The sequence below is a fragment of the Lucilia cuprina genome, chromosome 3 (genome assembly GCF_022045245.1).
Source record: "Lucilia cuprina isolate Lc7/37 chromosome 3, ASM2204524v1, whole genome shotgun sequence".
In the NCBI taxonomy this organism is placed as follows: Eukaryota; Metazoa; Arthropoda; class Insecta; order Diptera; family Calliphoridae; genus Lucilia; species Lucilia cuprina.
Window position 1 is genome coordinate 57,326,575 of NC_060951.1, and position 25,432 is coordinate 57,352,006.

Below are 25,432 nucleotides of genomic sequence, written 5' to 3' on the forward strand. Positions count from 1 at the left end.
GTTTTTTTAATATTTCTCTTTTATTTCGACACATCATTTATAATTGTTGTTGTTGTTTTTACATAGTAAAATTTAACCGCGATAAATTGATTAAAGTGTTTATTTACAAATTAAAGTTTTTGTTTTTATTTTTTTTTTTAATATTATAACAAAATTTTCGGAAAAAAGGAATCATAAAAAGATGTTTAGTTTTAATACTACATTTTTTGCTCTCTTCTCCCCTTTTCTTTAAAGTGTTTGTTTGTATTTTGTTATATTTAAGTGTGTAAATCCTTCGATAGAGTTCTTTCTTACTTCACATTAAAGCAACAAAAGTAAATTAAATATTTACAGAAAATAAATATTTTTCATATTTCTGTTTTTTTTCTTCTCTTTAACTTTAATTTAAAGGTAAACGAAAAAAAATTTAAAATATGAAAATTATTCAATACATAAAATAACAAGGTTGGTTGTTGGTTGGTGTTTAGATTGGGTTGGGGCAAGCTATTCGGAAGTTTTGCAATATCATCATAGTTCTCATGTTTTCTTTTTTTGCTCTCTTTACTTCTCTTATGTTATTCTTCTTCATCTTCTTTTTTCCCTGTAACGCGTTCAAAGTGTTTAGTAACCGTAATGGACACCATGACCGGCAACGGATGTATGCACTAAAGCTGGAGCAGCTACAGTTCTGTAAAGGAAGTAAATAAAAGTTGAAACAGTTTTTTTTTACATTCTTTTTGCAAACATTCTTTACATAAATCAGCAGTATAAATATAAAAAAAGGGAAATTGTTTAAAACATTTTTTAATAATTTATAAAGTAAGAACTAAAGGTAAAGATTTTATAAGAGTATTTGTTGTATTTTTTATATATCCTAAGCTAGTGGTGAGGACTTAGTGTATCATCTGTGTGCATATTTTTAATAACCATAAGTATTGATTCGTTTGACTGCAAAATCCAGAGTAAGAAATTTTTCATTCATGAATACAATTTAATTTACATCTCTCGTTATAAAACTAATTTTCACGAGATTTTTGTATTTCTAAACTCACGAAAACTTTTATGTAAACTTTTAATATTTTATGTTCATTTCGGGAGATACAACTATTCAATTTTGTTCTTTTTTAATTTCGCTCACGAAAGAAATCAAAATGAACAGAACATGAATACAACTTATACACAAGAATGAGTTCTCGGAAACCGGATTTATGGCAAAGAAAACATACTTTATGTACAGTGACCCTCAACCCCCGGGGTATTTTTTCTTTGGTGTATTGAAATACCGGGGTAAAGAGTTGCTACCAGTATCTTTAGTCTGCTGGGACTATAAACTGGTAATGTCACTTCACTCCTAAGAATTTAATTTGAATGATTTGATATGGAGTCGATCCAGAGAACCACATAATCTGTTATTACGAAGATTATATAGAACTATGTCCTGGCTGGTAGTTGGATCAGGTTACTTCAGGATCCACATAGTGGCTGTAGTTCAAACTCAAATTCGTGGGAAAAGTCAGTTGCTGAAATCTATATTTTGGAATAAGTTCAGTGCTGTTGCCTTGAAGAGAAAGTCCATGGCTAATTTTATGGATTCGTACTTCGGTCTACAAATTACGTGGTCATCACATCTGCGTGGTTGTAAACGGAAGAGATGTTTTTGCATGTCGGAAGTCAAGCAACGAAGCATCAATGGTCAAAGATTAGAGCCCTTCGATATTCCTACTTTATGTGCAATATTATAAAATTCACGAATTATTAATATCACTCGCGATATTTATTGCAAATAGTTGAAGAAGATTCTAGTGAGTTCAAAGTAAATAACTCCAAAAACACCTTGTTCGGGTATTAATCATTCTTTAATTCTATTTATGATGATTATTCCGTGAATAACCACCACTCCCTATAGTGACTATTATAGAAAGCTACTATGTATCGGTGTAGGATTAAAGTCAGTTTTGATTGTATTTAGTTTCATTTGCATTATTTTTCAATACTTACTTAACGAGAGCAGGAGCAGCATAATGGGCTGGAGCCAATCCCAAACCATGACCAGCTAAGACAGCACCATGAGCTGTAAATAAGTTTAAGATTGAAAATATTAAAAATAGGATTTTGATATTGTTAAATTACATTTGATAAAAGTTTTGTTGAACGAAATAATTTAAAAGATTTTTAATCGATAAAAGAATTGAATTTATCAGGATCTGATCGTTCTTTATATCTCAGTTAAACGATCTTAATTTTTTTGATTTAGCGCATTTTGATTTTTTGCATAAATTAATTATGTTTATTTATTAACAAAAAATCAGATGTGTTTTGTTAATCTTTAAAGAAATGTCAATAAATTACAAAAATTTGAGCCTATTTCACACACTCTTGTAAAGAGTACTCCTCATAGGACTACGATTTGTCCAAAACTAATACAAATATCTGAAAAACTGCTGCATTTAACATTGTTATGTCCTATGTGAGGTCTATGCATAACATTAGAGTAATTCCAAAACTACTGCTTTGATCCGCAACATGGTCCCATGTACGGCAGAACCATATTGTTTTCAAAAAAATAAACATGCTCCATGCCCTTATTACATCGGACTACAGAACGGATCATGTACTCTAATAGTGTTTAAAGAGGGAGTAGTTTTAAGATTACTTAAATGGATTATGTATCCTCAAAGAACTAGGACTTGTTCAAAATTAATCCAAATATATGGAAAAAATACTGCATTTAATATTCTGTCATAGGTGAAGAACATGTTATGCACAATGTATAAGATCGGAGAAATCTTTTGTTTAAATTATAGAATTGTTTTCAAAAAAATAAATAGACGGATCATGTACTCTAATAATATGTATGTTCCAGTACTCGTTTAGGTTGCAAGTTTTTACAATAAGTTGTTCCCCTACTAAAATTTCAATGTATTTTGCTGTTTTTCTGATTATTTCTGACTGTATCTGACTAAAAACTGCAAAACTGACTAGTACTGGAACAAAGATAATAATTACAGGTGAGTAATTTTAGAATTATGAATAAAAAAATCTTCCGAGTTAATAAAATGAAATGTGGAAACCAACAAGTTGTTAATCTAAACAAGTTTTTAACAATCTCTTTGGAACAGCTATACATAAAGGGCTCTCTTACTACTTTGCTTATCACAGCTTAACTTTAGCTAGTGGTTTTAAAACTAGGAAAGGTAAAGAACTTTTATGCTTTCTCACATATGTATGCTCACATATGAATAATACAAAGAGAGAGAGATAGAGAGAGAGAGAGCGAGGACTCATTCTAAAGAAACAAATTTTCAAAATTTCACAATTTTTTAAACTTTATATGTTTTAGGAAATGAATTTTATAAATTACGCTTTTATTGAGCGTTGTCTCCATTAGTTTAGTGGTTAATATTTTTGTCTGTTAGACTGGATTTCAACCGTTCGAATTCCACTTGAGCAACAGGTTAGGAAGGACACATAAGAGCCCCGCTTGAGGTCTGGGGTATTTTTTCAAATTTTCTTCTTATACACGTAAATTAATATTTAAATAAAAAATTTTGCAAAAACTAGAAAATGTATTAAATTAAATGCAATTTTTTAAATCACATTGCTTTAATAAAATACAACAGTTTTACTTTTACAACTTTAACACTTAATGACCCAATTTTATATTATTATTCCAATTCATTTATTTCAACATTCAAGCATTATGTATGTGTATTTATGATCTTGAGACACATAATTATCCTTAATCAATATATTCATGAAAAGGAACAAAATCCCGTAAATGTCTACCGTGTAAAAAACAGGAGACAGAAACTCACACGGATACACATTCATAATTACAAAAAGAAAACCCAACAAACACAAATATTTAAACTGAAATTAACTTTGCTCAAAATTTCATAATGTGAACGCTATAATTAAATAGAAATCAAGATTTTTTCTCTAGTCTAAAGAGAATTTCTGTTTAGTTTTTGAGAACATGATTAAATGGATCTACATCTACTCAAATATAAAATTCAAACTTATTTAAACTTTTAAATTAAAATTCGATTTCAAATTTAACTAAAACCTCAGTAAAAGTTAAAGATAACATTAGAATATAAACCTTTTTTGTTTATTGGGTATTCACTTTTATATACACTCATTCATACATTAAATTTGTTGACAATTTGATTGATGATTAAACTTTTTACCAGCCATTTTCCTGTGAAATTAAAATAAACTTGAAATTGATACGAGCGACTGATTATAAGCGAGATGAATTGGAAAAATGGCATGAATGGGGTAGCGAGATAAAAAAAAAATAATAGCAGGAATCTGTAAACGAAAAAATCACTGATAAACAGCCACTTTTAGTGTGACAAGTAATTATTGAAAGACAATGATAAGTCAAAAAAAAAAAACATCATGAATATTAGGGTGAAGTTTGTTTGGGATAATCGTATACAAGATTCGAAAGAATAAGTTCTCAAGTTGATTTTATATTACAAATTCCGATTAATTTTTAACCCAGAAGGACTGAATTCTGCAGAATCACATTTTTTGAGAAGTTATAACTACTTTATTCTTATAATTTTGTATATCATTTGAAAGTTCATAGTGCCAGCTTTAAAATAAACTCTTAACATCTTCTTACTTTTTCAAGATATCTTCATCTGAAACTATTTTTAACAATAAGATGATAACGACTTGTACATTCCATTCACATTTTATCTATGAACATTTAAAATCTTTTATAGTTAATGAGATATCATTCGTTGAAATTGACAGACGGACGGACATCGTTTAGTCGAATCTTAAAGTGATTTTAAGTCGATTAGAACATCGTCAGATAGTCTATATTTTTATTCGTTATAAACGCACTACAAACAACCTATAGCTGGACATGCTTTAGGAGAATATATCTGCATGAAAAAAAAATTACATGTCATATTTAAAGCCTTTTTTTCAAAGCTGGCAGGACTTTCAGATGGCATACAACATTTTACAAATAAAGTTATATTGGCGCAGTTATAACGTCCTAAAAATGTTTAAAAATAGCGTTTTGACAAATTTCAGGACACGAGTTCTGAAAATTTTCTTAAGATTTTTTAAAATCTCCTCCCTAATGCTACACACTTTTATGGGTTTCTGTGTGTGTCTACTTGGAATGAGGTTAATGATTTTGGCTTTTTATCTCATAATAATTGAAGTGCAAGTGGAAATAAAAACAAAGAAGTCATATCAAATTAAAACTGACAAATTGTCAAAACCCAAATGTTTTTTACTTCTGATTTGATTTTTCTTATAGAATATAAAGATTCATAAGAGAATCTTTTCTTTAATGGTGAACTAAAAAACTGTACAAATTATCTAATAGGACGTAGTGCTTTGTGTACCCTTCTACCTAATAAATCAAATAAAGTCTAGGGAGAAAATAGATATATTGATTAATCGATTTACTGAAGCAGCTGGCTTAAAATAATTTTGTATTTTATAAACATAAATTTTGAAAAAAGCTAAATTTTTTTGTGGTTTGTAGAATTTAAAAATTCCACATGTCATCCCTGGTGTATAGTCTATCTTTAATTGCAAAATCCTACACACACATATGTATACATTCGTGAACACTTTCTAACTCTGACTAGAAATTAATCAATCATTTTACAACAACAACAAAAAGCAAACAACATGTCTATTGCCATGTTTACAACTACAGCAATGACAACAATGCTATTTTATGCGAAATGCATTGTTGTCATATCAAAAGTTCTAAAAGATACTCGACAGCACACACAAAATAAAGGACATCAATCACACACAGACAGAGACACACATACATACACACACAACTACGCGCGCATATAAATGTCTGCATATCCTTTCATTCAATACGGCCGAAATGTCATTAATGCATCTTCTCTACTAATAAATAAACAACAAACAAACAACAATGATGGTAACAATAGCAACAACTCTTCCACACATATTAACGAAAAACATACATATTTATGAATATTGTTAGTCCTTTTCGCAAAGCTCGTTAAAAATGTTCTTTCTTCTTCTTCTTGTACAGCGATTGAATTGCTGTTCTTAAGATTGTAATGCTAATGATGATGATATTTTATTATTGAATAAGTGTAGGTGTCTGGTAGATTGACATTTAATCCATTGTTGGTGTTGCAAAACATTTCTACTTGATTGGTTAAAATGCTAATGTAACGCATATGCAGAATTTGATTGTAGATATATATACAAAAAAATAAATGATTATTGACAATTATATCTGAATCCGTCTGCAAAAAGAATTGGAATTGCATGCAATATTTTTTTTTCAAAGATTTACCAATTAATGATAACGATGTTTATGATATGTTATAATTCAATGTACTATGTAGGGGTTTCTTAAATAAAAACAATATTTGAATGTAAAACTTGAGCGCAATTCTAGTCTATAATCTATAGTCCAGTTTAGTCTATAGTCTAGTCTATAGTCCAGTCTATCGTCTTTTCTATAATTTAGTCTAGTCTAAAGTCTAGTGCATATAGTCTAGTCTATAGTCTAGTCTATAGTCAAGTCTATAGTCTAGTCTATAGTCAAGTCTATAGTCTAGTCTATAGTCTAGTCTATAGTCAAGTCTATAGTCTAGTCTATAGTCAAGTCTATAATCTAGTCTATAGTCTAGTCTATAGTCTAGTCTATAGTCTAGTCTATAGTCTAGTCTATAGTCTAGTCTATAGTCTAGTCTATAGTCTAGTCTATAGTCTAGTCTATAGTCTAGTCTATAGTCTAGTCTATAGTCTAGTCTATAGTCTAGTCTATAGTCTAGTCTATAGTCTAGTCTATAGTCTAGTCTATAGTCTAGTCTATAGTCTAGTCTATAGTCTAGTCTATAGTCTAGTCTATAGTCTAGTCTATAGTCTAGTCTATAGTCTAGTCTATAGTCTAGTCTATAGTCTAGTCTATAGTCTAGTCTATAGTCTAGTCTATAGTCTAGTCTATAGTCTAGTCTATAGTCTAGTCTATAGTCTAGTCTATAGTCTAGTCTATAGTCTAGTCTATAGTCTAGTCTATAGTCTAGTCTATAGTCTAGTCTATAGTCTAGTCTATAGTCTAGTCTATAGTCTAGTCTATAGTCTAGTCTATAGTCTAGTCTATAGTCTAGTCTATAGTCTAGTCTATAGTCTAGTCTATAGTCTAGTCTATAGTCTAGTCTATAGTCTAGTCTATAGTCTAGTCTATAGTCTAGTCTATAGTCTAGTCTATAGTCTAGTCTATAGTCTAGTCTATAGTCTAGTCTATAGTCTAGTCTATAGTCTAGTCTATAGTCTAGTCTATAGTCTAGTCTATAGTCTAGTCTATAGTCTAGTCTATAGTCTAGTCTATAGTCTAGTCTATAGTCTAGTCTATAGTCTAGTCTATAGTCTAGTCTATAGTCTAGTCTATAGTCTAGTCTATAGTCTAGTCTATAGTCTAGTCTATAGTTAGTCTATAGTCTAGTCTATATTCTAGTCTATACTTTAGTCTATAGTCTAGTCTATAGTCTAGTCTATAGTCTAGTCTATAGTCTAGTCTATAGTCTAGTCTATAGTCTAGTCTATAGTCTAGTCTAAATTCTAGTCTATAGTCTAGTCTATAGTCTAGTCTATAGTCTAGTCTATAGTCTAGTCTATAGTCTAGTCTATAATCTAGTCTATAGTCTAGTCTAGTCTATAGTCTAGTCTATAGTCTAGTCTATAGTCTAGTCTAGTCTATAGTCTAGTCTATAGTCTAGTCTATAGTCTAGTCTATAGTCTAGTCTATAGTCTAGTCTATAGTCTAGTCTATAGTCTAGTCTATAGTCTAGTCTATAGTCTAGTCTATAGTCTAGTCTATAGTCTAGTCTATAGTCTAGTCTATAGTCTAGTCTATAGTCTAGTCTATAGTCTAGTCTATAGTCTAGTCTATAGTCTAGTCTATAGTCTAGTCTATAGTCTAGTCTATAGTCTAGTCTATAGTCTAGTCTATAGTCTAGTCTATAGTCTAGTCTATAGTCTAGTCTATAGTCTAGTCTATAGTCTAGTCTATAGTCTAGTCTATAGTCTAGTCTATAGTCTAGTCTATAGTCTAGTCTATAGTCTAGTCTATAGTCTAGTCTATATCTCTAGTCTATAGTCTAGTCTATAGTCTAGTCTATAGTCTAGTCTATAGTCTAGTCTATAGTCTAGTCTATAGTCTAGTCTATAGTCTAGTCTATAGTCTAGTCTATAGTCTAGTCTATAGTCTAGTCTATAGTCTAGTCTATAGTCTAGTCTATAGTCTAGTCTATAGTCTAGTCTATAGTCTAGTCTATAGTCTAGTCTATAGTCTAGTCTATAGTCTAGTCTATAGTCTAGTCTATAGTCTAGTCTATAGTCTAGTCTTTAGTCTAGTCTATAGTCTAGTCTATAGTCTAGTCTATAGTCTAGTCTATAGTCTAGTCTATAGTCTAGTCTTTAGTCTAGTCTATAGTCTAGTCTATAGTCTAGTCTATAGTCTAGTCTATAGTCTAGTCTATAGTCTAGTCTATAGTCTAGTCTATAGTCTAGTCTATAGTCTAGTCTATAGTCTAGTCTATAGTCTAGTCTATAGTCTAGTCTATAGTCTAGTCTATAGTCTAGTCTATAGTCTAGTCTATAGTCTAGTCTATAGTCTAGTCTATAGTCTAGTCTATAGTCTAGTCTATAGTCTAGTCTATAGTCTAGTCTATAGTCTAGTCTATAGTCTAGTCTATAGTCTAGTCTATAGTCTAGTCTATAGTCTAGTCTATAGTCTAGTCTATAGTCTAGTCTATAGTCTAGTCTATAGTCTAGTCTATAGTCTAGTCTATAGTCTAGTCTATAGTCTAATCTATAGTCTAGTCTATAGTCTAGTCTATAGTCTAGTCTATAGTCTAGTCTATAGTCTAGTCTATAGTCTAGTCTATAGTCTAGTCTATAGTCTAGTCTATAGTCTAGTCTATAGTCTAGTCTATAGTCTAGTCTATAGTCTAGTCTATAGTCTAGTCTATAGTCTAGTCTATAGTCTAGTCTATAGTCTAGTCTATAGTCTAGTCTATAGTCTAGTCTATAGTCTAGTCTATAGTCTAGTCTATAGTCTAGTCTATAGTCTATAGTCTAGTCTATAGTCTAGTCTATAGTCTATAGTCTAGTCTATAGTCTAGTCTATAGTCTAGTCTATAGTCTATAGTCTAGTCTATAGTCTAGTCTAGTCTATAGTCTAGTCTATAGTCCAGTTTATAGTCTAGTCTATAGTCCAGTCTATAGTACAGTCTATAGTTCAGTCTATAGTCTAGTCTATAGTCTAGTCCATAGTCCTGTCTATGGTTTTGTCTATAGTCTAGTCCATAATCCAGTCTATGGTTTTGTTTATAGTCTAGTCCAGTCTATGGTTTTGTCTATAGTCCAGTCAGTAGTCTATAGTCTAGTCTGTAGTCAAGTCTATAGACTAGTCCATTGTCTAACCTGTGGTCCGGCCTATAGACTAAACTTTTGTCGACACTCTAGTCTTTTTATACCAGAAGAATTTGTCTTAAAGCAATGATTCTGTTCTTCCGCTTTTAAGATCAGAATTAAACATTAATATGATCACGATCACTTATGTGTTCTCATTGATTGGTCTACAAACTCTTATATTAAGGGATCTATAACCATTAGATCGATTGTCGAGATAAAACGTTAAAAGGAATTTATAATTTTAGACTAAATGGATTTTTTGAAATTAAAATAAAAATATATGTAAAGAGTTTTATTGACATCCTAAGGGGATGTCATCTGTGCTATTAAAAATATATATAAATATTTGTGCAACAACTTAACTAAAATCCTTAAACTAATGTTAATAAACTAAATAATTATTGGTGCAAATAGTTTTCACTACAGAAAAAAGTATCTGTGCAAATTCTATGAAAGCATTAAAAGCACTTATACTCTAGATTACCTTTCCTATTGCTGTAGTTAACCTACCGATTGATGGTGCTGAAGTATATTTGATGGCAGCAGGTGCGGCATAAGCACTAATGCCATGTGAGACGCCATGCGAATACAATCCATGTGAGAGAGCGGGAGCAGCATAAGAAATGCCATGTGAAATAGCAGGAGCGGCAGCAGCATAGGAATAACCATGTGAGATGGCGGGAGCAGCAGCCGCATAAGAAATGCCATGTGAAACGGCAGGCGCAGCAGCAGCATAAGAAACACCATGAGAAAGGGCGGGAGCGGCATAAGAAATACCATGAGAAATAGCAGGAGCGGCAGCTGCATAAGAAATGCCATGAGATAAGGCAGGAGCGGCCGCAGCATAAGAATAACCATGTGAAAGAGCTGGTGCAGAATGGCCAATTAAGGCGGGGCCATGACTGAGAACGGCAGGAGCAGCAGCAACTACATGACCTTAAGTTTTATGTATTTTTTATATATATGAGGTTAGATTATATACAAATGGTTAATTTCAAATACGATTTCACAATACAAAAATGATCAGGCTTTTTTATACCGTTTATAGATAATGGATAGGAAGGAATGTTTAGAATTTGTGGAAGTTTTTAGTGGATTAAAATTGACTAAAATATGTTTAGGAAACGGGCAAAATGGGATAGATATATATATGTACATATGTTTTACAAATTTTACTGTGCAATATTTTTATGTACAAATTGGTGCTGAAGTTATATAAATATTTTATATAATATTTTGTTTTCATATTACTTAAGGAGTTTTTATAGGATATTTTATGTTTAAGGTTTTTTGTTTTGTTTTCAAGGGCAAAAACTTACCGGGAGCAATAGCAGCATCATTGCTAATGCTGGAACGTTGTACATGAGATTGTGAATGTGCGGTCTTAACTGCACTTGAGTATTCCGACTGTGAGGATTGACCATAATGACCCTTGACGGTATGCTCTTGTGATTGACCTACTGAAGCATGATCAATACTGGGTGCAGAAATTGAATAAGCAGCTGGACCACCAGGTTTAGCATAAGCGCAGGCAAGGAAAGCAGCCAAAACAAATACAATCTAAAATGAAAAGATTTTAAAGAATATAAATCAATTTTAAAACTAAAAATTTAATAAAGTAAAGTGTGTATTAAGGAGTTTGCTGTTGGAAACATGTGAAGCATATTTTAGGGAACCATTTAAATATTTCAAATTTGCCTTAGTCTTCTTATAATATTTCACTTTGATATTTTAATAAGAAAATTCCAGTAACGGGACTTGCTTAATTTTTAATTTAAATTTAAATTTTATATTATTTTGCTTCAGTTTTTCCTTTCTTATAACAGCCAATTTTTTCACATACGCAAGCAGTTTTTGTCACTTTATCTTAAAAAAACTCATAAATTTTTTATTGCTGCAGACAGGTATAAAATCTCAATTGTTGAACACTTTGACAGCAATAAAATATTGTCTATATTAAACATTAAGAGCCAATAACTCCCACTACTTAAAAAATCTATCATGTAGACATTATGTGAATAATAATCTAACGTTTTTTCTTAAGTTTTCTTTACACTAGGCATTTAATATATAAATATTCTAAGCCAAGTTAATTCTTTACTGAGTTATAAATCTTAAAATAATTGCAGTCTGTTGTTAGGCGCATTTTTAAATACTAAAACAATAAAACTTTTACTACTTGCAAACGAATGGAAAGAAGAAAAGCAACAACTGCAACAGACAGTTGCAGAAGACACCATCATATTTAGCATGGCTATAAAACTGGCCAAGAAAAACTATGACTGAAAAACATGATATTTTTTGGCATTAAAATGCAGCAGCAATCAAAATGCTTAATTTCCGCTTAGTGTCCAAAGAAACGTGAGAATTCAGCAATACATGGGATTGCAGAGAAGACACACAGCAGCAAAAATGATTATGGCCACGATTTTTGTTTTTATGTTGAAGAATTTTTTTTTTTTGGCAGTCGAGTATTTAGAAAACAGCTAAACTAACAAAAACATTTATAAGTAAAGATTTAGGTGGTCAGAAAAACTAAAACACGCATACAGCAACTACTACAAATTGTGTAGTATGGTTTTAGGGATTTTTTACAGATTTATTCTTCTAGACTAGAATATAGTTAATTTCACATAAAAACTCCCAGATTCTTAACAACTAATCACCTTCAGTTTGTTGGGGTTTAAAAAACTGTTTATCCCTTTAATGTTTTGAAAAGTAAAGCATACTTTTAGCTAGTCTGCTTAAAAATATATTGTGGCTTATTTTTAGGCGCTTAATTCTACAAAATCATATTATGCTATCTCTATCCCAGGAAAAAGTTTATCTTTTCCTCTTAATAAGCATACATACACACATAAATTCAAATTTAACATAAAGTAATTAAGGTAAAAACATAATTCTTCTTTTTTTGCAAAAAAGTTTTTGCCAAATGAAAAATAAAAAAACTTATTTGGCCGCCTTAAAGTAAATAAGTTTTTGTACAATATAAATTAATTAATTTTCTGTTAAAAGCCATTTTTAATGATTAAAAATCATAATCATTAAATTTGCTCATGTGTATGTAACATCACACCTCAATAAATTTCTCACAAACTTTAAGACAAAAGTTTTAGCAATATATTATTTTTTTGATAAATTACGTATGTAAAAAAACAAAATATGTATTAGAATAATCAGGACTCGAAGTCTGCAACACAGACAATGTCTGCCTTATGTTATCATTTCATAAACAAAATTATTGAACGATTTTTGTTTTTCAAGAAATTATTTATTAAAGCAAAAGTTCAAATATTTTCTCATTTGCAAGAAGAGAGAGAGAGAGAGAGAGAGAAAAACAAAACGTAATTATTTAATGTTAAGAAAATAATAATGGTAAAAGTCTTGATTAAACTTTACCTAAGTTTTCTAATCATTAAGGTGGTATCATGAACATTAAATATGTAGAAGGCATTCAAGAGCTTTTGTATCCTATAAAGCTGCAGGACCGGATGGTATTTTCCCGCACTTGGTTTCTGTATATATGTCAAATAATTTTCACTATATGTTTTGAATTAACTTATAGCCAAACCAGGGAACTCTAGTTACGTGACTCTTCAAGTGCTATCGACCGATACGTCTTTCTTACTAAAAACCATTGAGTGGATAGACTATAGTATGAAAATAAGCCGTATACTAAACAATGAACTCAATATAAGCAACATGCTTATGTAAAGAAACGATCGGTGAAAACCGCGTTAAACGAGTCCTTTGATAGGAAACTGTATACAACCTTTAATCAGTTTTATGTTCGACGGGTGCTACGAATCTGGTTCAACTAATTGCTAAGGAATAGATGGATAAGCCATAAGGAGAAAGTTATTTCGTGGTACCCTTGAATACGATATTTTTGAACCCCTCTTATGAATGCTTATATTGACAAAAAACTTTTCCATATAAACATGATAATTTCATTTAACATCTACATATTTTTCTAGCTTGCTTCTATTTGCTCATGTGTCCTTCAAATTAATAAAACTGCAGCTGCCACCAAATAAAAACACTGATAGGATATACACAGAATATCGTTATAAATGTAGTAAATTTTTGATGATACAAAAAAAGAAATAATACAGCATGTAGACATTTAATCGCAAACGACGCACTTGAACAACTTGTATGGATGAAACTTTTTCGCACTCAAAACATTTTGTTGTTGAAATAAGTTGGAAAAAATGTGTGAAAATATTAAATAAAAGGATACGAAATGAAATCAATGAAAATACTTTTTATAAATGAAAAAATTGTGATTTTTATATATTTAGCCAACATGTGTTTAATAGATTGAAATCTGTTAACAGTTTGCGAAAATGTGATTATTTCCAGTCATTTGTGACAAAAAAGGGTAAACATATAAAAAAGAAGCCTTAAAGTAGGCTATTAATAGGGGAAATAATACTTGTTAACCCAGCAGTTTTTAGTGCAATGAAATATACACAAATTCCTTATTACTCGATTGACTCAAATTATATGTTTCGGTTAATTTATCGTGTAGTAAATATACACTTTTGTGTCTACAGGTAATCTAGAATGTAAACGCTTGCAGTATACGAATTAAATTATTTGACTTAATTGCAAGATGTTGTTGATGTTCAAAGACTGTAAACCGGAACAGATGGGTTGTTTTATGTCACTACTTTGTAGTTTTTTTGTCGATATAGGATAATGATAGTAATTGAGAAAAATTATTTCACATTATCACCTCATGTTGGAAATTTAGTGAAATATTTACAAGCTAAACAACATTTAACCTTCAATATATCTTTTTCAAAATAAAAATTTTATTATAAAATCAATATCAAAAGACTATATATTCAAAATTCAATAGCTATAATTTTCATGAAGAGTAAATTGTTATTGAGTCAACGATAACGCGTACGTGATGTAAATTGTAAAAATGTATATTAAAGTCTTAAGTCTAGCCTTTAGTATAGTATATTGTCTACTGTATAGTCTAGTCTATAGTGTGTTCTATAGTATAGTCTAGTCTATAGTCTAGTCTATAGTCTAGTCTATAGTCTAGTCTATAGTCTAGTCTATAGTCTAGTCTATAGTCCAGTCTATAGTCTAGTCTATAGTCTAGTCTATAGTCTAGTCTATAGTCTAGTCTATAGTCTAGTCTATAGTCTAGTCTATAGTCTAGTCTATAGTCTAGTCTATAGTCTAGTTTATAGTCTAGTCTATGGCCTAGTTTATAGTCTAGTCAGACTATAGTCTAGTAAAAGGTAGTTTAAATGGTACTTGAGATGCACAAGAATATTTAACATATTTACATATGAGCTGAAAAAGCCTAATGCGAATCACAATCACTTAGCCGATTGGTATGCTTTAAGGTGGTTGTAGTTGCTAAGTCTCAATATAAACTTTTTTCTGCCGCAAAAATTTACATTTTAGGATGGAGACTATTCTATATATGAAGTTATCAACACACCTTTTTACCATATTTTCCAAACTAACTCCACAGAAAAAAACTTTTAAAATATATGCAAAAAAAAGTTCTATTGACAAAACTAATTTAAACAAACACTTAAATGTAGATGACCTGCAATTGACATAAAAAGGTGAAAAGAAAAGAACAAGTGTTGAGAAATGTGTCAGGCAAATAGCAGCGAACCAGCATTATTTCTAATAGCTACCAAAGCTACCGCAATGTTAAAACCATATTTTTTTTCCTAAACAAACACTAGTTGATATCCTCAGTGTTTTCTTTTTATACTACACATACATATATACTTACATTTTATTCTATCCTTAGTCCTTTTAAAGTGTATTATTGTTTGAATGAATGTGTTATAGACACACAATCTAAACTGCCACTTGTTTTAAGTGCATTTTATTGAAATTGAAATAAAACTAATGTTAGCAATAGTAGTGTCAAAGTTCTTTAAAAACAAAGTGCAGAAAAAAATAAATATTTTAAAATTAATAGTTAAAGTTTAAAATATTTAATAGTTGAAAAGTATTTTAAGAACATTTAAAAGGAAGAAAATTTTCATAGGTATAGTTTTGGAAGTAATTATTTGGGAATACATAGAGGTTATTGATCAACATATTCAGTTATATATATTGAGAATCATTTTCTGAGTCAGTCCATGTTTATCTTATAATCCAACTACAGGTCTCGGTTTGGAAAATAATAAAATTTTTTAAATTATTATCAATTGTCCCAGGAAAGAAGCCTATTGAAAATAGTTTCAGGAATATGAGAGATAATCCCCCGATATTCTTTTTCTTTTTCCAAGAAATAAAATTGAAATAGTTTTTTTTTTCATTTATTTTTTTAACATTGCTAATGGTTGACATTATATTTAAAATATTTTTTAATTAAGCTATGTGGCTCAATAAATGTCAATTTTTTAAGTAACATTTTCACAACTTTACTTTACAAGGAATTTTAAAATAATATTTAAATAGTTTATTAACAGCTTAATAATATTTAATATAAATTATACGCATTAACGATACTTAACAATTTGAACACAAAACAAAAAACTAACTTTTTTATTCAATTATTTTAACATGGACAAAAAACTAACTAAAAAAAGAAAAATATGTTTTGTGAATTATAAAATCTCTTTGTTATAAGGTGGCCAGATTTGTCAGAAATGTCCTAACATTTCTATTCAAATAAAATCAGATTCCACAATGAATCATCAGTTGCTTTCTTTTTGAGTTAAGTTCGATATTAACTATGTATTAAACTTACCCAGCAAAAAGATAACTACTAAAGAAGCAAAAAAATAGAATTTATTCTATGGAAGTACTGAAAAAGACCTAAGGAAGTGATGATTTCAACCCAGGCTTATCATAGGACGGATGTCCTTTTTAATTGATTCCAAATTCACTAAATCCGAAGTAATTCTCAGGAAGTAATTTTTATGTTACGCTTCTTTGGAAGTGAAAGAACAAAGAAGCGTAAAAGAAGTAGAATCTACTCCATGAAAGTACTAAAAAAGACATTAGAAAGTGATGATTTTAACACATACTTGTCAAATTCACTGCATCTGAAGTCATTCCCAGGAAGTATTTTTTATGTTGTTTTTTTTTTTTTTTTTTTTTTTTTGAAAGTTATTAGAAAGTGAAATTGCAGTTATTTAGAATATAAAATAAATAAATTACACACATTTATCAATTACCTTCAAAATAAAATTTGTTGAATTCAAACAAGTATAAATGTATAGTCGGACATTGCCGACTATATGATACCCTACATCAGTCAGTATGTTAAAACAGTGGATATTTTTAAAAAATAAAGCATTTAATATGTTCTTTAACCATATTGTGGAATATTTTTACGTAATATTGACAAAAAAAGGGATTTTCCACAAGAGGGCTCATAGGGGAGTAAGGATAAATGTGAGCCTATCCTTATAAAGTTATTTATATAGATTTTAATCGTTTTATTAGAAATTATAAGTAAATTTTGACCTTCAAGACATTTCCTGAAGGTGAGTTTGTATTGGGGCTAGGGTCAAATGAGGCCCGATAACTATAAAAATTAGTAGTGTCATTTATCGTTCTATAAATTAAGTTTTGCAGCTTTTTATTGACTTAATAGAACATTTAACGTAAGGAGGTACGGTTGTATTGGGGCTAGGCGAAATAATGGACCGATTTCAACCATTCTCAATAGCGTTCTTCTATAAACCAAAAAAAAAAGAGTGTGTGAAAATTTCATCAAATTATCTTGACCGGCTGGACACACAGTCAGATAGACAGGCTGATAGACAGACAGACAGACAGACAAACAGACGGACGGACATAGGTAAATCCACTCAGAAGGTGGGTCTAGAACCAATTTTTTTGAGTGTTACAAACATCAGCACAAACAAAACAGGGTATACAAATTTTAGTACAAAAATATTCCTTCAACATAAAAAAACTAGATTATTTTTTGCTTCTTTGGAAGTTAATAAACATTGCTTTCATAGAAGGTAAAAAATCCACTTAGTTCTACTTCTGAAGTGGTGATAATTGATATTTTTTGGAAGTACTTCTTTTTATTTTTGCTAAATAGTTTAAATTAAATCTTAAACTGATCTCTTGTTGTTAGAAATGTTATTTTGAACACCACCTGGTCACTTTAGGTTTTTAGTTTTTATTGCAACATTTAATAGAATTTAATTAAATTGTTAACCTTTTCAAAAAATAATAAAACCCCAACAACTTGGTTAGATTAATTCATTCATTTTTTTTGTTTGTTTCATTGTTTTAAATTTAAAATGCATGATGTCGTTTGGTTTGTTATTTTATTCGTATGGTAAAACATGAAATACCAAAACAATTAAAACATTGACTATTTTTTTTTCTCTCTGTCTCTTCTTAATGGCAACAAAATAAAACATGTTGTGTGTAAATAATTTATTATGTATGGTTTAGTTTTAAAAAATACATATACATATATTTATTAATGTAAAACTGTGTTTATGGTTTATTGTATTCAATTGTTGCCACACTGCGTATTAGTATTGCAACATTGAATTGCAATTCCATTATACAGTGCACAATGTCAATCAAGATTAGTTTGCTGCAAATGCATATTTAGAGGGAAAAAAACAGTTTTAACCTTATTTGTTTAATGTTAATCGAAAATGAGACAGCAGCAGCTAAAACATATTAAATGAATTGCTTTTCTGCTTGGATTTTATTTCTTTTCTGTAAGTAGTAAGTGTTTGTACAGTGGGGTGTGGCATATTAAGACAAAGTTTTAGTTTTTTTTTGTAATTTAAACTCAACTTCCATTATTATACACATTAATTCTTTAAAACGTTGCATTACTCAAAACTCATTCGAATTCTTTAAAACTAATTTTAAACAGATAGATATTTGACTTATTTACCATAAAAGCATAATTTTCTATGATTTAATTTTAATAGCATATTTAAAACATATTTCGAGCATATTTTAATCTTTTAGCTCATCTTAGCAAAAAACTTAATAATTTACTACAACATAACTTTAGCATTACTTCTAAATACTCTTATAATGACTTACCTATAATTAGATAAGTATTTTATTTTGAGTATTCCCATTTTATTTACACACAGAAAGAAATCACCCAGCAATAAAAAATCTAAGTACTTCCAAAAGAATTACATTTATCATCACTTCAAAAGTAGCACAATGTGATTTTTTTGCAGCTATGGAAGTGATGTTTATTAACTTCCAAAAAAAGCGAAAATAATTAAGGTTTTGAAATTTAAATTATTGGTTTTTTATAACATTACAATTTTACTGTCTAAAAAGTGCATAAAAATCACATCTTGAGAATGACTTTAAAAATAGTGAATTTGGAAATAAAGGAAATTTCTTCTATGATAAGTCTGTGTTGAAATCATTACATCTTTAGGTCTTTTTCAGTACTTTAATAGAGTAAATTCTACTTCTTTTTTTGCTTCCTTGGAAGTTCATTTTTATGCTGGGCAGTTTTTCGGTTTGATACCCATTGTTAGAAGAAAAATCTAATAACTAAGTAATGGTATTGGGAGAACGAAAGCGAACTGAAGAAGAAACTATGAGTGAAACAAACTCCATGTTTAGGTACTTATTTAAGTAGTTATTTGTAAGCGATCGTGTTAAGTACTTGCCACCGTGTTAAGCAAAACTTTTTCTAAAGCCTATTTTTTCATTTTTTTAACTGCATTCTTTACTGCTGATAAATCTCTTTTTTAGAGAATATTATGTAATTGAAAATAAATTTACTAAAATTGACACAGTTCTTCAGCTGGTTAGTTACTGTTATAAATAAAATTTAGAATAAGGGTCACTTAAAATGCAACACTTTTCTATTTATGTCACAAAATATTAAAATGATATCTAGGTATGGTTATAACCTCCCTACATCATAGTAATAAGGTTTTAAAAGTTTGTCATTACGTTTGTAATTTCTACAATAATTTGTTCACATTTATTAGATATCGTAGGACTGTATTTTATAGTTTTAAACACAATTCTTCAGTAGAACAAAAAAACTGTTTATAAAGGTTGTTGTAAGAGATTGGCTGTAACTAGATGTTCTCCCTTGGGAAAAAATCTTCCGGTCGATACAGCTGTTGCTGAGTTATCTGACAATCTTTGGTCGATTTCGAATTGGGTCGTTTCGGAGAGCAGATCAAATTGTCGTGGGAACGTTTATATCACCAGTTCGTATAGCATATGTTTCTAATAAAATTTGTCTGAGAGATATTATGAATAAGGTTTCCAAAATTCGTGTTTTACCAATGTAACACTTAAACTTCTTTAATCTTACTGCAAAATCGCATTTTTCCATCATAGTCCCCGTTGCAGCATAAATACTTATTGACCTCTAAACAAAAAGACAAACTGCAACTTTAGGAGAAAAAAAAACTAAAAGTAATAAAAGAAAACTAAAACGAAATATAACTATTTTCAACAGTAAAGAAAACTGTTCTAAATTTAAAGTTATAAAAAAAGGAATTTCTTGTACCCGGCTTTGTAAGGAGATGGGAATAATATTTAGATATTTATCCATTACCATACAATTATAAATTATATTTTAATCTAATTTACCTAGCAGCAGATAGGAAATCTTTGGTGGGAATCGAACCCATAACCCCTAGACTGATAAGCTGGTACACTACCAACCAGCCTACCACAACAACCAATGATTTCAGATATTTTGTGAGAATTAGGAATTATTATTGTTTAAAGCGACAGCCACAAAATTTATCGAAAAAGTACCTTAATATTATAAAGAAGACATTGGAAAATGTTTTAGTTGCTAAAAAAATATCAATACTTGTTTACCAGTACCAGTTCTATAATTTTCCCCCTTTTCATGAGACGTTTGTCTTTTCGTTTTTAATTTCAATAAAATTATATTTCGAATCATTACAGATAGCGTAGTCGATTTAGCCGTGTGCGTCTGTCTAATTTATAACTCTTTTTTTCAGTACTTTTTCGATCTTTGACTGCAAAATTGAATTTAAGCTGTAGAGCCCGGAGTAGATGAGAAACTATAAGATGGGGACTTTTTGGTACTTTTTCGTTCTTCAAAAGGTACTTTTTGTCGTTCCTGCAATATTAAGTATTAAGAAACATATAATTGAATTTTGTTTTGATCTTTTTGTTCCTCAATTAGTATTTTTTGTATCTTTAGTAATATTGAACCTAAAAAAAACTCAAAATGAAACATGCACTATACTGATTGAATCAAAATAAATCTCTTACTTTTTTTCTATTCATGTGGTACTTTTTAGATTTTGAGAATTATTGATGCTGGATCCTGATGGAATGAAAACGTATAAGATTACATTTGTTGGTACTTTTTCGTATGGTACTGACTGGTTTTTTAACAATTTATGTTGAATAGTTCCAAAATGATCCAGAATCTGTAGTAGTCGCAGATATATCAACTGTTGAAATTGACGTACGGACAGACATTATTAAGTCGAACCAAAAAGAGATTTAGAGTGATAGAATGAAAAGGTATAAAATTAAATTTGTGAATCCTTTTATTCATATGGTACTGACTGTTTTTTTTTTTAACAATCAATAGTAAATGGTTCCAAAATGATCCAATATCTGTTGTAGTTGCTATTATATCATCCGTTGAAATTGACGGACGGACAGACATCATTTCTTCTAATCAAAAAGAGATTTAGAGTCGATTGTAACATCGTCAGATAGCTATAGATGAATATATCTCGAAGAAGAGGGAAGATATGTCAGATATTAAGCCTTTATATTAATGGTTTTAGAATGGACTTTCAGGTGACCTACAACATTTTACAAATAAAGTTGTGTTGGCACTGTTATAACGCCTCAAAAAGATACATAATTTGTAGATGTTACGAACAAACAAACAAACTCTCAAAAACATTGATAATACTTTTCACGTTTAAATTTATATATTTTACGTTATCTTACTGTCTGTAACAACTTCTTTGATTTTAATGACAAAAAATGCAAGAATAAACGATAAAACAAACTTTTTTAAAAAGGGAAAAGTAGCACATCATGTAATGCTATTTACTACATTTATTTTCAGCATGATTTTGTTTTGCCAATCCCTTCTTTTTATTCCTTATATAAAATGCAGCACAATGCAGTATTTGATGCAGCTGCTGTCGCTGATGAAGAAACAACAGGACTCAAACAGGTCCTTTGCGCCAGAAGCAATGGATGAATGTGTTGTTAAAAATTAAAAAAAAAAAATAAGAAAATAAACAAACAAAAAAAGTAAATAACTACGAACTTTTTCCTTGTTTTAACTTGTTGTTTAAAATGTTCTTGAGTTTATGTTTGCAAAAAACACTCTACCGACAAGTGTTTGATGTTTTAAAAGGCCGGTAACGTTAACTAAACAATGTTAAAAAAAAAAACTACAAAGTTAGTTTTTCTTTTAATTACAACTCAAATTTGTCTATATCCGGAATGTTGTACTTGACTTTAGTATAAGCTTTAAACTATTGTGGACTTAACATTAGTCATAATATTTATATTTTGCTCTTCAAAATATTTTTAACTAAAATAGCTGCTTGTTGAGTCCAGTTTACCAATTTAAATAATTTTTTGTTGTTGTTGTGCTATTTCCTAAGTTTTTCTTTTGCTTTAGTAATGCTCAGCATGTTAAATAACTTTTTAGTTGTTTTTTTTTTTCATTTCTTATTTTGCTTTATAACCTGCTGTTTGCTTAAAAAACAAATTTCATTTTTCCTATACCCTTCTAACTCGACCCAAATGTTTAAGTAATCAGACAAAGTTAAAAAGTAAGGGACTAACGGGAAAAAAATAAATGATGGAATGTTTAAAGTAAATGTATAATTTAATTAAAATTAATGTTGATTTCAAGCTGATTTGTATTAATGGGAATTCAATGCACTTTTTGCTTAAAGTAAAATACGCACAAAATAATTATGTACATAAATCTTTAAGTGGTTAATTATGAAAATAATCGACCCTACGAAAATTGTCGTACATTTTACGAATACTTAGTTGTATAGCTTTCTTCGGAAGTTCTTTTTTTTTGTTGGTATTAATCCAATTATACAGTAAACAACTATGGTGTCCATCAGTCTGCCAGAGAGTCTTGAAAAAATGTTGTACATACGAACACTTTGTTGTTTCACTTTCCGAAAAAAGAACTTAAAAATTACTTTTTGACAATGACTTCAGAAGTAGTGAATTTAGAGTCAAATAAAAAGAACATCCCTCCCATGATATGCCTGTAAAAAAATTATTACTTTTTCAGGTGGTTTTTAGTATTTCCATTTAGTATATTTTACTTCTTGGGAAGGGTATTAATGCTATACCCAAGGGAATTGGACTTGGGAAGAACATTGATTCGTCTGACCTTCCTTCAGTTTATGTGTCTTCGAAAAAATTTTATACATTTAACAAAAACTTCGCTGTTTTACTTTGCAAAAAGAAGAACATAAAAATCACTTCTTGAAAATGACTTAAGAAGTAGTGAATTTTGAATTAAATAAAAATTACATTCCTGCCATGACAAGCCCGTGTGAATTGATCTAATACCCATCATATAGTATACCAATCTGCTCCGAATCACTTTCTCGTCTGGATGTGTTTGAAAATGTCATACTTTTTACGAATACTTCATTGTTTCACTTTACACAAAAATTAAATAAAAATTACTTTTTGAGAATGACATCAGAAGTAGTAAATTTGGAATCAAAAGGACATCCCTCCTATGACAAGCTTGTGTTAAAATCATCACTTCTTCAGGTCTTTTTCAGTACTTCCATGAAGTATATTCTACTTACTTTTAAGCTTCTTTGGAAGTCTTTTTTTTTTTTTTTTTTGTTTTTGACAACTTCAACAACGACAAAAACACTGCTTTTTTAAGAATTAATTAATATGGTATTAAATTCAAAGGACATCCCTACTATGTAAGCATCACTTCTTCAGATCTTTTTCAGTACTTCCAGAGAGTATTTTTTGCTTACAATTTAGCTTCTTTGGAAGTTATTCGTTTTGCTGGAGTGATTTCGCTTCCAAATAAGAACATAAAAACTACTTCTTAAGAATAACTTCACAAGTGGTGAATTTGGAATTTAACAGAAAGGGCATTCCTATTATGACAAGCATGTATTGAAATCATTACTTCTTGGATTAAATTCTTCGAAAGTTCCTTTTCTTCGAAAGTTCCTTTTTGCCCGGATCGAGCCGATTTTTCTCTACACAAATATGGTCATGAAGAGCATTATGCGTTTGATCTGATGTTTGTAACAACCAAAAATATTGGACCCATGCTCAATCCCAATCTGCTCAGAAACACTTTCTCAGTCGATTTAACTATGTTCGTATGAATGTCCGTGCGGCCATCCATCCATCCGACCGTCTGTCTGTGTATCCATGTAAAACTTGTGCTAACGTTACAAACTGCTATTTTCAAGATAATCTGATATTCTTTTGATTCCAGGACAAAGCCTTTTGAAAACTAACTGACTATAAGATTAGCAAAGCAACCAGGGTATGCTAATAGATATATAAACGAGAAAGTGAAATAATAAAACAATTCCAAAAAAGTTTACTTCTTGATCTATATGTAACAACTTTGATTTGATTTTTTTTGAAAATTTGACACCTGTAGTTCGGAAAAGCCTATTTAAAAAAAATTTGTGATTTTGATTAAAAGTTGTTTAAATAAAATCGGTTTTTTAACATAATTTATTTAAAAAGTTTAACAAATTTGTTTTGCATTTTTTTAACATTTTAATTTATGCAGTTAAAGGACTAAAAAGGAAAATGAAATATTTTTAAGCAATAAATATTGAAAAGGAAAACTATATAGTTTTCTTTTTATGCACAGCATTCATCACAACAATTCGAGGAAAATCGATGAAAACTTTAAATTAAAAAACCTGCAAAAGGAAAACTGAAAACGAAAACTATAGAAAAATAAATCCTTTTTAGCATTTTATAATTGTTTTTGGTTAAGGAATGGTGGAAAACATAAGTTTTAAAACACTCGCACACACACGCATATTTAAAATATCCTTACAACACACATAACACAAAACATTTTTTCCAACATTACAATGTCCTTTTTTTATTATTATTGCTCAGAGATTTGGTTCATTTTAAGTTAGTTTTCTTAAGTTTTTTTCTCATTTATCCTTTGGATTTAAAACACTTTTTATTCTTTACGCACCTTGAAAGCCATTTTTATTTTATTTTTGTTTTTTTTTTTACTTAATGTTTTCTTAGTTAAAAAAAGAAATAAAAACTTAAAGTTTTTTTGTTTAAATTTAAAAATTGGCACCGTTTTATTGGGAGTACGTTAAATAAACTGTTTTAATTTGAAATTCTGGCACTTTATTTATACTTTTGGGTTTGAATCGACTGGCATAGACTAGACTAGCAGCATAATATGCTGCTGCCACATGATGTAGTAGCAACATTTACACTCACACATGTATAACTAAATGTTTAGATTAACTGCCGCATAATGTGCTTTTGCTATAAAAATCTTAAAGAAAACTAGTTTTTTGTTTAGACGCTTTAACATGATTTAGTTTTTCCAGCTTTACAAAAAACAAATTAATAATAAAATGGTTTCAAACTCAAAACAGTTTGAAATTTTTAAAACTCTCTTTATCTCTTATACAAAAATATTTCTCTATTGTGAATGATTTTGTGTAAGTGATCTTGTTACTCTTATTACAAAATCTGGTTTTCAAATTTTATAATTTTTCAATTTATTTCATCTCTTTTTAAACTAAATTTTTAATAAATACATATTTTTTTATAAATATTATTTGCAGTACTTTAGCCTCAATTAATATTTTCTGCTTGTCGTTTTACTTAAATTGGGCGTAAAAAATAAACTGCACATTTATAACTCGTATTTCATAATTTATCCATAATTAAGAGATTTTATTTATTTTTTTTTTTAATTTAATGCATGATTGGTGTTTGTTTGACGTTACAATTGAAATGTATGTATAAGTTTGTTTAATATTAATTTTCTTTTATATTT

General features: G+C 29.5%; 1 protein-coding gene across 2 annotated transcripts; it reads right to left on the bottom strand.

The window, feature by feature from the left end:
* Window positions 1–24,761, bottom strand: LOC111681375 (cuticle protein 16.5). 2 transcript variants are annotated; one of them, XM_046945731.1, is made up of 5 exons: window positions 24,605–24,761; window positions 10,749–10,989; window positions 9,940–10,356; window positions 1,978–2,050; window positions 1–667 (listed from the first exon to the last, which is right to left on the bottom strand). In XM_046945731.1, the coding sequence occupies exons 1-5, from the start codon at window positions 24,614–24,616 to the stop codon at window positions 601–603; spliced, it is 810 nt and encodes a 269-aa protein (XP_046801687.1). In that variant the 5' UTR covers window positions 24,617–24,761; the 3' UTR covers window positions 1–600. The 2 variants fall into 2 exon arrangements, with proteins under 2 accessions (XP_046801687.1, XP_023298899.1); XM_023443131.2 differs by having other exon boundaries at window positions 9,940–10,365.
* Between the last annotated feature and the right edge of the window lie 671 nt (window positions 24,762–25,432).